Source organism: Rhinolophus hipposideros (assembly GCF_964194185.1).
Source record: "Rhinolophus hipposideros genome assembly, chromosome: 19".
NCBI classification, from domain to species: Eukaryota; Metazoa; Chordata; class Mammalia; order Chiroptera; family Rhinolophidae; genus Rhinolophus; species Rhinolophus hipposideros.
In genome coordinates, this window is record NC_138065.1 from 43,326,857 (window position 1) to 43,340,929 (window position 14,073).

At 46.6% G+C, this 14,073-nt stretch overlaps 1 protein-coding gene across 1 annotated transcript; it reads right to left on the reverse strand.

The window, feature by feature from the left end:
- Positions 1-4,608: 4,608 nt before the first annotated feature.
- On the reverse strand, positions 4,609-6,722 carry IER5 (immediate early response 5). Its single transcript, XM_081025213.1, has one exon. The coding sequence runs from the start codon at positions 6,523-6,525 to the stop codon at positions 5,569-5,571; it is 957 nt and encodes a 318-aa protein (XP_080881339.1). The 5' UTR covers positions 6,526-6,722; the 3' UTR covers positions 4,609-5,568.
- Between the last annotated feature and the right edge of the window lie 7,351 nt (positions 6,723-14,073).

Here is a 14,073-nt window from a genome sequence, read left to right on the forward strand (position 1 = left end):
GTATCCTGGATTCAGGAAAGGGATCAAGTGTGGGGAGCAGCCAAGGGAAATCCTGAACGTTAGAGACAAGTTCAGCGCCTTGAGCAGGGAATAGAATGGTTTTCTTTTACTGCAGAGGAAGCAAGTTTCCAGCAGCTTCCGTGCCCTGAAGCTTGAGAGGTAGAGTGGGTCGAAGACCAAACAGGTGAAACACATGGCTTTTGGCACATCCCTGAGTCCTAGAAAAACTGAGAGGATGATTGGGCTGCCTGGCAGAGGCCTGGCTCATAGGGAAAAGCAGAGGGCTGGGGTCAGGGCTGATTTGGTACTAAGGTAAATGGGTAAAAGAGGGGAAGCTGAGTCTCACCTTCATGCTAAGTTAGGGATGTGGCTTATCACAGACATAGGAGTCTCTTGTGACCAGATCCCGGACAACTTTATTATATAAAATAAGTAAATTTACCACCAACTATCACAGGCCTACTTTATGTCAATCCCAAGAGAATCATGGCTAGACATGCTCATCAGTAGTGCTAGGGAACAACTTCTCTTCTTGCAGCTTTCAAAAGCTGATAACCAGCACTCTTTCTCCACTGCCCTGAAGTGAGAGCATCCAAAGGTGGAGGCTGTAGCTAAGGGGTGGGGGGGAGACGAAGAGGGAGGGAGAGGGGGACAGGGAGGGGAGGGGGAGGGAGACAGGGAGGGGAAGGAGAGAGGGAGACACACACACACACACACACACACACACGCACATGGAGACCCTTTCAGGAATGCAGTCCCTGAGGCTTCTCCCGCCCTGCTTACAGGATTCCAAAGGTCTGAGATAAACCCCAGGATATAGTCCAGCAAAGATGCTTTGGGCTATATTCCTCTGGGAGAGAGCAATTGCTAGAGAGGAATTTTATTTTTAAAACCCTCATTCCCGCTGAGGGAAGATGGTGGTGGCAGGCACTGGGAAAACCTGTTGGGATCAGGAGGTAACCATTCTTCTACCGTATTTCCCAAAAGTAAGACCTAGCCGGACAATCAGCTGGAATGTGTATTTTGGAGCAAAAATTAATATAAGACCCAGTCTTATTTTACTATACTATAAGACCAGGTCTTTATAATAACATAATATAATACCAGGTCTTATATTAATTTTTGCTCCGAAAGACACGTTAGAGCTGATTGTCGGGCTAGGTTTTATTTTCGGGGAAACACAGTAGATGTGGGTATCCTTTTACACTTTCTCCTCTGCTATACCCCCTTCTCTACTGTACCTTCAAGGATGGTCTGCAAAACTCTGAGGGCATAAGATCACGGTGCTCCCTAACATCAACTCTGCTTCCACCATATTTTTCATCTCAAGGCTTTCCACTGGGTAGAATTTTAAATGTGAACAATGGTTCAAAGGCTGAGAGACAAACTGCTCATTACTGGAAAGAGTGCCAGGGATCCTGGGAAGCAGACCTCACTCCCCACCAGAGTTCTGCACCTAATAGTAATGGCTTCTTTCATAGTCATGGGAGGGTTGGATCAGTGTTTCTTTTCATTCTCGTTTGCTTTCAGTGACTGCTGGGATAAAAGCAAGCCTAGGAGAATAAAAATTTCACAAACAGGACAAGAATAAAATATTTAGGGCAAGAGATCAGAAGTTCTTTGGTTATTCAGTGAACTGAACTAACTCGACTTAAAAAAAAAAGTATAAGGAAACAAATGTCCGTCAAACTGCATGTCACAGTGGGTAGTAGCCTTTCGACCTCATCTCACAGGCTCTAAGCTGCGCTGCCATGCCTAGCCAGTTGCAGTAAGAGACTCAGACTAATCCAGTGATGACATGGAGCAGTCTTGTCATTATCAATTCACTTCCTGATATTTAGCCCATCTTTACTTGGAGAAGCATTCTACTAACGTTGTTAAGTGGCCCATTCCCTTCCACTTCTCATCCCCAAATCCAACCAGTGATGAATGGCAGGAATGGAAGGGTTAATAGTACTCCATGAGGTGTCTTAGAGCAAACCCAGTCACTTCAGAGGAGCAGTTCAGGCTTTCCATCATGAGTTCCTTTCCCCGAGCACAACCTCTGGTTTCTGAGCGGGAAGACAGGGTTAAAGAGACCTGGTTGAGAAGCACTGTACTAAAACTTATCGCCTGTATCCATTATTGAAGTGATCTTCTTAGATTACTTGTCGAAAAGCACTTTAAACATCTGGTTTTTACATGGCAGTCAAAAGTGCATTTTTTTCCAGACCAGAGCTAAGGTTAATTTGCTCAAGAGAAGAGGTCCTTCCCAGAGCGGACTAGAAGTAGTTAGTACTAAAACTATGGCTTCATTTCTAGTCACACTGAATCTGATTTAGGAGTGTCTGATCACCCCATCCTGGCATTGGGAAGGCTCCTTCCCCGACCTATCAATTAACACGGCTTAAGAAACATTCTATGCCCAAGCAATTCAGGCTAAAAATAACCCTGTGGGCTATTTTTTTTTCTTTCCTCATCCACAGAAAGCATTTGTATGTCAACAAGATCTTTGCTCCTTGAGTGTTTTCACTCCTGCTTGCTCCTCCCTGAAAATAGAGTTGTTTGACACAATCAGGAAAGTTGCAGGGTTGGTGTGAGACGTACAAAACAGCAAAAGTAGGCTGATGGAACGAAGCTTTGTGACTGCCAAGTGTCCAGAGAAAAACAGAACAATCAAAGAACCCAGCATTCACTGGATCATTTAAAAGTAGATTCTCCTTTCCCCTCCTTTCTTCCAAATATACACAATTCTTTGACCATAATGAATCTGATTTATACATAGAACTCACTTGTGCATTAACAATACTGAGTGCTTATTAAGTATGAGGTACTTTTCTAAGAACTTTAGGGGCATTAACTCATTAATTTGCACAACCCTAGGAAGTAGGTATGTTTCTCTCAATCTCACATTTGAAAATGTGCCGAGAGATGAACTGATTTGTCCAGGGTCCCTCAGCTAATAAGTGGCAGAGCCAAGATACAAGCCCAGTAAGTCTAGCTCCAGAGCCCATGCTCTAACCATTACATAAATAGTGCTTCTGCAACAATTCTGCAAGAAGATAATGACCTTTTCTGATTTCCTACTATGCCGTATCTCCCAATCAAATATGTCCATTTACATTCTCTAAATTAAGCAGACACATGGTCCCATGGTCTTCTTAACGTGAACACAAGGATCAACAGAAACTTTTGTCTCATCCACAACATATCAACTCTTCTACACACCAAATGTTACCCGCTTTCAAATATAAAAATGCACTGAGATAGCCGCTCAAGCATCATAATTACTTTCTAGCAACAGGAAGTGTTCACAGAATTAAAGCCCTAGACACTTGCTTCAGGTTAAGCAGTCAGCACTCAATGAATCTCTCATGGCTGTAACAGAACTTCAGTAGCTAATCTCTGAAAGAAAAGAAAAACAAGTCAATTTTAACAAAACCCTGATTAGAGAACGTTTAATTCTATGAAGATATTATTATGGCGATAGAGCGTATAGCACAAAGTTCCTTATGCTTAATGAATCACTTATAGATTTGCAGAAATAACAAAGCACTGGCCTACTCAGCGGTGACAAGTCCATACAATCAGGATGTTAGGAAGGCCAGAGCACCGTTCCTGTGATCCTTTTTGCTCAAGGGCCCTAACCTTACTTAAAACTTTATCTCACCTCTCCTCAACTTCTCCCACCTTTCAAACACTCTATTTATTCATAAGCTTTATAGGCCAATACCATCAACCGTATTTTAAGACACCATTCTCTTAATTGATTTGCTTCTGAAAATGACTTTCCAATACTGAGTATCAATTACCTTAGACAAGAAGCTCTCTTAAATGCAGTAATTGGATTGAAATAAACCGACGATTTGGCTGTCATCACCCAAGTGTCCACCATGGCCAAAACACTGATGTCATCATGCGCATGACAGAAGCAAATCAGGAAGTTTTGCTAAATAAGTTTGCCTAAGCCTCCCGGGCCTCCTTCCTTATCTGGTTTGACACAAGCGATTTCCTTTCACTGATGCATTTACTTTCTACAGATATAATAACAGAAGAAAAAAAGAAACATTGAAAAGTCTATCCTGACAGTCAACTGGAAGGCAGAGGTGGACCCGACCAGCTGGGCGAGTCCGTCAGTCCGTCTCATTGGTTTCCCTCATGCCTGTTTTTTTTTTTTTTTCAATAACAAAGCTGAAAGAGGACCCACGTTATGTAGTTTAGCAGGAGACAAAAAGTTTCAGTGAAAACCTTTTTGAGGATGGGAAGGGCTTCAAAAGTCGGCGCGTCAGCTATTTAATATTAAGTAAGACACCAACAGATTGAGCTGCTAAAAAAATCAAATTGGCCTAATATGACTTGAGAAAAGGCGGCTGGAGTGGCAAGTTTCAAGAAACAGGCAGGCCACTGACATTAGTACCTAGCAGCAGTCCTCTGATCGGGGGAGAAACCTTAAGTGTGTCTCTCTCGGTACTCACTGAAGTCAGCAAACAATGTCCCCAGTCTGTGCTTGACTGATATTGACATCCACACCTTCAATGTCCCAGCCTGGACCGCAGCCTCCCTCCTCCCAGGCCCCTCCCAACCCGGACAGGTGACGGACCAACAGGCAAGGAGGCAGTGAACTTGCTTCAAAATATTTAATACGTGTCAGACACGTAGGGTTACATTTGTATACAAAAATCAATACAACGAAGGAGAAAATACTGTACAAAAACCTTGTCAGCTCCCCCAACCTTTATACAACAAAGACTGGAGTCACCATGTCTACAAAACCATAAGGTCTTTCCACTTAAGGGTTCCGTCTGTAAACTTTGTTTCATTAAACGTTTTTTTAAAAGCACTGTGTAGTAGTTCTGAACTAGAGCTTTTAAAAATATATCTTTTCTCTATAAACTCCGTATTTCCAAGCTTGAACTCTTCTGTGAAGTTCGTCAAGCTTTTTTCCCTCTGGGGAAGACAAGGGCCGCTAAGATTCCCCTTTCCCAGAGTCATCACAGGGTATAAACGGTGCTTCAGTGAGAGAGAAAGGTGGGGAGGGAGCGAAATAATACAAGTCTCTACTGCAGGCTAAATCCCTCTAGTCTTAGGAAACCCTGCGAGGAAACGCCACTCGTGGCCCCGGTACCGTTCTAGCTTTCACGTGAGGGGTGTGTGTGAAGTCCCTTCCTGCCCCAAGGACGCGTGGGGAACTCCCCGGCCTTTTCGCCGCTTCCTTCTTGGGGCCGCGGGCAGAGGAAAGTCCCTGTCGGCCCCCAGTCTCCCAAGCCCTGGGGAAGGGGTGATGCATTCCCGAAGGACAGAATAGTCTTAAATCACAAAACAAACTTACAACACAGACAGACACAGACACAAGTGAACGAGCGTCCTCTTCCGATAAGCCTCACACGCCCAAGTCTCAAGAAGGGCCCCCGAGAGAGAGAGAGGCCGGCACAGCGGGGGCCCAAGGCCACGGCGGCGCGGCCGGGCGGCAGCCACAGTGTCCCCCAGGCGCTGGCCCCCACGGCCCCCTCGTCCTCGCCGCGGGGAGAGGCCCAGCCTCGCGTCGGCACGCCAGCTGCTCACGCTCCTGCCCGCACGGAGACGCAGGGCTCAGAAGGCCACGATGGCCGTGCTCCAGGGGCTCATGTCTCTCAGCACCGGCTTATCGCAGCAGATCTGCCCGGGCTCCGCGGCTTCCGGGCCGCTCTCCTCCCCGTCGGCTTCCTCCCGGCCGCCCCCGGGGCTTTTCCGCAGGAGTCCCGAGAAGCTGGACCCGAAGATGCTAATAAGGCTAGCCACGTTCCCGGTCTCCATCTCCTCCTCCTCGGCCGCCGCCCCGCCCGACGGCTCCTCCGAGTCCCGGCGGGGCTTCTTCAGCGGGGTCGAGCCGGGCGCGGGGCATCCCGCCGGGCCGCCGACGCCCCCCGCCCCCGCCGCGCCGCGCTTCCTGGGGCCCCCGGGGGGCGGCGCGGGGGCCTCTGCCTTCGCCCCGCGGGGGGTGGCGCCCTGCGCGCCCCGCTGGTCCTCCCCTCCCGGGGGGCGGCCGCAGTGGTGGCTCGCCGCCCGGGCCACCTCGGGGAAGACTTCCGAGCCCCCGGCGGGGGTCCCGGGGCCTCCGGCCGCTGCCTCTCGCGGGCCCTCCACGCGGCGCCAGGCGGGTCCCGCCGCCGCTGGCCCGCCCAGGACAGCGTCCCCGGCGTGGATCCCGGGAGCCGCGGGCTCCGCGTCAACCGCCCGCCGAGCGTCTGGGACGGCGGAGCGTTCCGGGTGCGGCTCGGTCCCCTGCCAGGCGGCCGGGACGGCGGGCGCCGGCGACTGTCCCCATCCCGCGGCGGGGCCGGCCGCAGGCTCCCCGGGCAGCTGCGGCAGCGCCATCGGGGTCCCCGAGGGGCCGGCCAGGTAGAGGCCGGGGCACGGGTCGCTCAGGTAGACCTGGCGGGCGCTGCGCAACACCAGCGAGACCAGCAGGTTCTTGTGCAGCTTGATGCCGCCGCGCTGCACCCGCGAGTTGTAGATCTTGCCCAGGGAGATACTGACGATGCGGTGCGCCTCCAGCTTGAACTCCATCCTGCCTGCCGCCCCTGCACCGGCGGCCGCGGAGAGGAGGGCTGAGCCCCGGCTAGGGTCCAAACACAGGGAGAGAAGTTGGAGGCGCCGACAAATCCTCCCCAAGACTCCGGGGAGACACGATTCCTGTGACGCGCTTATTGACCTCCGCGTCCCCTCCACAACAGGTAACTACCCAGGCTCGTGTCCGGTCAGGTGCCCGGTCGCTAACTGAGGGCAGTCCCACTCCCCCGGCACCTTATATATGCTCCTCGCCCGCCAATCGCGAAGGGCCGCCAACCGTTCCGGGGCGGGCCAACGCGCCCTCGTGCTCTACGCGCGGCCAATCGGAGCCCGAGGAGGGGCGCCAGAGCCATTCGAACGTTAGTCCCGCGGAGCAGGCTCTTAAAGGGGACCACGCGTGCGGCGAGGGGGCGGCGGGTCGTGCGGCGTCTGGGCTCCTAGGGCGGGAGATGGGGAGGAGGCACAGCCACCGTGGTGTCTGTAGGTAAAGAATCTGGTTTGTGCGCCGGTGTGCCAGAACCGAAGCGAGCTGAGCCATTCGAACTTTCCTCCGAGTATGGTGGTGGACCTTGCTCTGCAATAAAGTCCGGATCTGGCCTGGTTCACCCCCCCCCCCGCCCCCACGCTTCCATTGTCAAGGCTGCACACACCTGGAAGCTCCTGGCCAACCCTGACAGAAATGAAGATAACAGCGTAATGCGGCAAGGGACACCCCCCGGATCACAATGGCATCACTACAAGATGTCGAGCAGATATGAATGTTGGATGAGTCCCTTGCCCCCGAGAGTCACATACACTCTTAGCAGCCGTCAATTCTCACGCGGAATAAAGAAAACGGTGGTTCTACAAGTTTCTCAGTTTGGGTTGCTTATCAAGGAATTGTGTCGAGGTACAAAGTTACTGGTGTTCCACGAAAGCCAGCATCTATTACTGTGTGTTCTCTAGATTTCAGAACAAACCGTTGTCACACAGGTTATGAGGAAAGGTGGTGCATGTTCTCCACAATGATTTTCTCTTCACCACAAGGACTGACCAGCCACCCTTGAAAAAAATCGGGCAAGTTCTAAAACTACAAATAGAGAAGTCCTGTGTTCTCATCATGATGTCATAATTTTATTTGGTGTCAAGGTAAAAATACAGGGGAAGAGTGTTCCAGAATTTTCCGGTCAGTCAACAACTTAGCCCTTCTGCTGACCCTTCGCACATGGCCTTGGGGCAGAATCACCACGGGGTTGGCCAGGGTCCTAGACTGGGTTCCTAGAGGGTCAGTTTCAGCTAGTCCCACCTACGCTCCACCACAGACCTGCCTGACAACTGAGCGAACAACCTCGGAACACCTTAGTTTCTCCAGCTCTAAAAGGGAGAAATCACACACACACACACACACACACACACACACACACACCTGCTCTATTATGCAGAAGGGAAATGACCACTCAGCCACACTCTGAATCATAAAACGAAGTACAGCTTTCTCGGAGTCCATGTGGAACTGTTGGCCCGACCAGAGTGTGGCCAAGTAGTCTACAGACACGCCACGGAACACAACCGGTTTTACCACAGGCTAACTGATAGAAGCAAAAGCTCCCATGGCATCTCATCAACCTTATAACGAAACAATGTTGAAGAAAATGACATTGGAGGGTGTGCTGTATTTAGTTAGAAGAAATACTAGTGAAAAGTGGGCTTGATTATGGCCAATTCACAATCAGAGGCCTCCAAAGGATGCGATGGCTCAGAAATGTCACCTAGGCCCACAACTTATTGAAGGTAACTGACACACCGGTCCATGAGACCCAGAGTTCCTTCCCGCCAGGAATTTGCAGCTCACATAAAGAAGGAGAGGAAATAATAACACAAATAATTACAAAAGCAAGCCTTGTAGTTTGAGTAATAACATGAGAGAAATGTTTCCATTTTCTCTTTCTTTGAGAGCTATTAGTTACTAAAAAAACACTGATGAAGAGTACAGGCTCGGAAGACAAGCTTCTTGCGTTGCAATCCCAGCTCCACGTTTTACTTGCAGTGTGACCTCTGGAAAGTTATTTCACCTTTCTGTGCCTTGGTCTTTTTCAGCTTAAAATAGAGATAATAATAGTGGCTACCTCTTAAAGAGTTTTTGTGAGGCTAAAACAAGGTAACACATGCAAAGCTCTTAGAACAGCCTGGCATATAATAAGCTACCAATGTATTTCAATTATCAGAACACATCACCCCCCAACACCACTTTGGGGTGGGAGAAGAGGCATGGGGTGGGAGGAGGAACGGAGAGGGGAGAAAGAAGTTGTATTTGAGGAGGGCACAGAAAAACCCTGAAGTAGGACCCACAAGTTCCAAGCAGCAGGAGCAACAGAGCCCTGGTGGGGACCATCTCATTTGGCAGGTGTGCCAGACACCTACAGGAGGTGGAAAAGGATGGAAACAGAGGCTGGTACCACATGATAGTGGGTCGTGGATGCCTCCTCAATAAAGAGACGGGGGCCACAGGAATCTACTAAAGGTTATTGAGTAAGGAACCAAAGAATGGATTCTAGAATGGTACACTTACTTATAAAGAGGACCACTTAATCATAAAGCACCTGTGGAAGTTTAGGCAAAGGGTCATGAAGGCCTGAACTCGGTGGAGGTGGTAAGACTGAAAAAAACGGAGAGACAAAAGGAGCTTTAGTGATGATCTGGGATGGCTCCACCCACCTAAACAGTCACTGATAAAACCGTCCTGACCAATCTGGGCGGGGCGTATCATCATCCTGCACCACGCGAAACACTCTTTCATCACTGACCTCCCCACTTTCCCCTGTCATGCCCAGGGCCCCTCCCAAACTGTGCTCTCAACAGAGGCAGGAGTCCATCTCATATTGGTAGCCAGGCGATAGTGAAAATACTTAACAACTGGGCAACACAGGCACTAAGCATCAGAGCGGAGTCCTGGAGACCCTTAGAGGGCCAGGGGTTATGGGAGGATCCTACAGGAGGGGCAAGATGGTCAGGGCACTCAAGGGGTCTGCCAACTGGCATGGAAGCCTTTCAATGTTTTAACAACAGAGGTGGGTGGCCATACCACTATATACCGAGTGATTATGCATTTGGATTTATGAATCCCTAATAATATTGTCAGCCAGGCACTGCGCTAGTCACTTTACAGGCGTTATTTACCATCTGTAGAAAGTTCTGAAAATATTCCATATCATTATATCCATTTACAGATGAGGAAACTAAGATTTTAAAAGTTTAAGTAATTTTCCTATAGTCATACAGCTATAGGCAGAGAGGGTGGGTTTCAACTCTGAACCTGTTTAAAGCTTGAGGGAAGGGCTGTGAGGTGCCACTACCTTATTCTACCTCTTACTTGCTATATGACTTTTGGAAAGTGATTTCACATCTCGGTGAAATAAGAAAATCCAGTCTGAGTTTTGCAACTTTTCTGTGCCTAATCACCTATAGTGTAAAATGGGAATAATAAACATACGTACAGTCTCTAGCACCATACAAGCACTTACTAAGTCTAGTTATTTTTATACCAGTGCCTAGCTCAGTACCAAGCACACAGTAGGTACACTGTTAGTCCCAGTTGAATTTTGAATGCGTTTTCTATTATACCACATACTAGGTGCTCTATAAATATCTGCTGACTTGAAATTGAGCGTGACCACAATTATTATCCTCTAATCCTGAGACAACAAAGTACAACCTTGAGAACTCTCATCTTTGGAGGGCCCAGGCTCTTAGGATCAGCAAGCTTCACCTCCACCTACCAGGAAAAGTGGGAAGCTAATAGAACACAGTCTTCTAAACTTTAGGAAGCAGGTAATTGAGAGAGTTTGCTGTCAGCAATCTTTGAGATTTTCTCAGTTAAAAAGAAGAAAAACTGGTAGCACTATGAGAAACACTAGGGGTGTCCGAAGGACAGAGGAAGCAAGTGCTCTGTGCTCTGGAAGAAGTAGCCAAGCATGTCCATTGGGTCTGGTCTGTCCGTCCATCCCCCATCTTCTCCACTGGGCACAAGGAGATGAACACACTGGGCGTTGGCGACAGCTGTTCCCAATCAGGCACTGTGGGTCTCTGGCCTGGGGATTCCTCTCAGGAAAGCGCTGTCTACCCACTGCTATTGACTTTGTCTTGTTTGCATGACTAGTCGAAGGCTCAGTATTATCATCAGATGGTTGCAGAGCTAGTATTGCCTTAAATTGAGTCTAGTCTATATAAGAACAAGGCAAACCCACTATGGAGTATGCACACAATAGCTCCATGAGAAGAAATGAGTGCGAAGGGGGTGGGTGAAATTAAAACATCTGCACTGTGCCTACCTCTCAATGTTAGAACATTTGGAATTTTTTTTTTTTTTTTAGTCAAAGTTGCTCATGTGAGTGAATAATGATTTGTATGACATCCTGAATTGTTTAGGGGGGAAAGCGCTATAAAAATACATTGTTAGCATTCTACCTAAGCAATATTCCTCTTGCTCCTCTGAGAACACACAAAATCCACTTTTTCATTCAACTTTTTCTCTCTCACAGTTCTGGCATATTTTACATCCTTTCCTTCCTCTTGACTGCTCAGCAACTTTAGAATTTCTTTATCTCCAATAGCATTTGACTAGGGGTGGGCACGGAAACCTCGCTTCTTTCCTCCTCCCCATTTCCTTTCCTAAATTATTACAGGCCCACCCTCTTTCTTGTCCTAAATGTTGTGTCTTGGTTCAGAAAGCTTTAGGTGGTTCTTATGATCATTTTTGCCATACTTTGCCTTCTTTAATACTGCGAAGGAAAACAAATTCCTCAATAAGTAGAACACTTGGATTCATTCACATGGACCTAGTACCCTCTCAAGCCAGAAAATGAGAAAACACCACCATGTACAATCCCAGGTCTGCACTGTTCGATGCGGTAGCCCTTAGGCCCTGTGGCTCGTGCACCTGAGGAACTGAATTTTAAATTTCCATTAAGTCACACCTAAAAGCTAAAACAGGATATATAGACTCCTTTTCCTGAAACCCAACTTTACTGCCATATTTTTGAAGTTTGAAAATTTAGCATTGGGATTAACACTGTAATTGTAAAATCCATAGCAGGTTTCAGACTTAGTATCAAAAAGAGAGCATAAAGTATCTCATGAATATTTTTAGAATGGTTACATGTTGAAATAATAAAATTTCAGATCTACTGGGTTAACTAAAATATATCATTAAAATTAATTTTAACCTTTTTTTAACATATGTGGCTCAAATTATATTTCGATTGGACAACACTGCCCTAGGGACATAAAGGGATAGGGAGGTGTAGACATATAAATATGCATGAGCATATTGTGAGCAATTAACAAATGTCCTTGATTAGAGAAGAGGGAAAAGGAAGTTAAAAAAAACAAGGAAACATAAAACACTTAGATAGTTGTGGAGTTGAGGAGAAAATCAAAGAAAAATATAAAAAAACAGAGCTAACTAGCCAGCAGAAAGTCCCTTGTAGAACTGAAAAGTCGCCACAAAAGTAGAGAAACACAATTCTACTTATCTGAATATGATGACACAGAAAGTATCACAATCTTACTTTTAAATTCAAAATATAAACATGTAAACTTAAATTTCAAAGAGGCGGCACTCACTTGGATGGCATTATTCTCGTGCATTGCTAGGGTGCATTCATTCTTTTCAATTCGGATGTCCATCTGGAAGTTGCAGGACCATTTGTTTTCAGTGTGCCGTTTTCCTGCACAAAAACCTTCTGTGGTTCTCTACGACCTTCATGGCAAAAATCCAACCCTCCTTCCCGGTCTTCTGCGTAGTATACAGTACACAGTCAGAGACAAATAGCCTCAAATGTTGAACAGAGCCTGGCTCCTCACCAGCTACGTGTGGGCAGATTTGCAGGTGGTCCGTACCTTGTAAAATCAGGGAATAGGACTAAATCCGTGATCCTCAAACTAGGGCTGCACATTAGAATCACCTGGAGAGCTTTTAAATATGGAGCTACCTGGGCCTCACCCCAGATGACTTAAATCAGAATCTCTGGGGTGAGACTCAGGCATTGGACTTCTTTAAAGCTCCATAGGTGGTTACAATGTGCAGCTACGTTGCAGAACCAGTGGACTAGGACTGATTGTTTTAGGATCGTTTCAGGTCTGAAATTCTATGCTTCTCCGAGTCAAGGGAAATCTTTCCAACCTTTCTCCCACTCTGAACAAAATAAATGCCCCAACTCTGCCCCATAGGTCTACGCAAGTGTGTATGTTTCATCTCCTACTTCCTCATCAGAATGCCCTCTCCCTCCTGCCCAAATTCTGTACCACCACTTCCTCCAGGAAGCCATTGGTATTTACAGCACTCACTTGGACACACACACTCTCTTTCATAACCTAACAGTCCTTTGTTACTTAAAACCACAATATCACTCATTATCTTCTGATAACCCTTATTTTTGTTTTGGATTTTATTTAGTCGCATGTTATTTAACTTCTCTGTAGATATAGTTCTCATTTTCCAGGAACAATATAAAGTTGTCGGAGAGCTACATTACACTTTTTTTGCACCCTGCCTCCTCTACACCCAGAACCCTAAATATTGCTAGGTATATAAAAAGGGATCAGTAACTATTTGATAAATAAATTAACTAATGGGTTTCTTGAGGCTAAAATATTCAAACCCAGCCAACTTGAGCGTAAAAAAGAGAGTACTCAACATAAGCTATTCCAGTGGCATATTCACCAAACTGCCACTGCAAATACATTTCATCTTACCCTAGATCATAATTATTCATGACCCTAAGCTCTACCATTACCCTATAAAAGCTATTTTTCACATAAAACAAGTTGATTTTCGATAGTTTGCTTTTTCTGCTATTCTGTTTACACATGTATGATTCTAATAGTGAGTAATTGCTCGCCTACTCGGTTCTGATTCAACATGTATTTCAGGTAGGTTAGTGATGCCCTGAGAATCCCATTGGGTGTCAGCACCTCATTTGGGGGAAACATGTATCATTTGGTCAATCGGAAATTCTTGCCTTGTCTCCCCACTTCCCTTCTAATTGCTGTAGCTACTAGAACAAGTTCTAATTCATCAGTCAAATCCATTTTAGATCCACATAGCTCATCTAAATTCTAACATGAATGCTCATTCAGTTTGAAAACCAAAAAATCACTAACCCATTTCATGCTCATTTTGACTAAGCAAATTCTGAGTATTTATACAGACACATTTTCCAGTGTAAAAGGAAGTTTAAGACCTGCTGTCTAACCAGGAGCTAGGATGTGGATTAGCAGATTTATGTTTAGAAGGCAGTCTGAGCTCTTTTGAGGAAAAAATGACTGTAAACTAGGCAGCACGCTTATGTCCTTCCCTGCATTGCTATCATTTATAAAGTTCTCCAAGTCCAATTCCGCTTAGAATAAGGGATAATTCCTCTTGGTATTCCCTGAAAATACCAAAAGATCATTTTTTGGGGAAAAAAGTATCCTTTAAAAGTGAGGGTGTCAAATATATGGTGATGGAAGGAGAACTGACTCCGGGTGGTGAACACACAATTGATTTATAGATGATGTAATACAGAA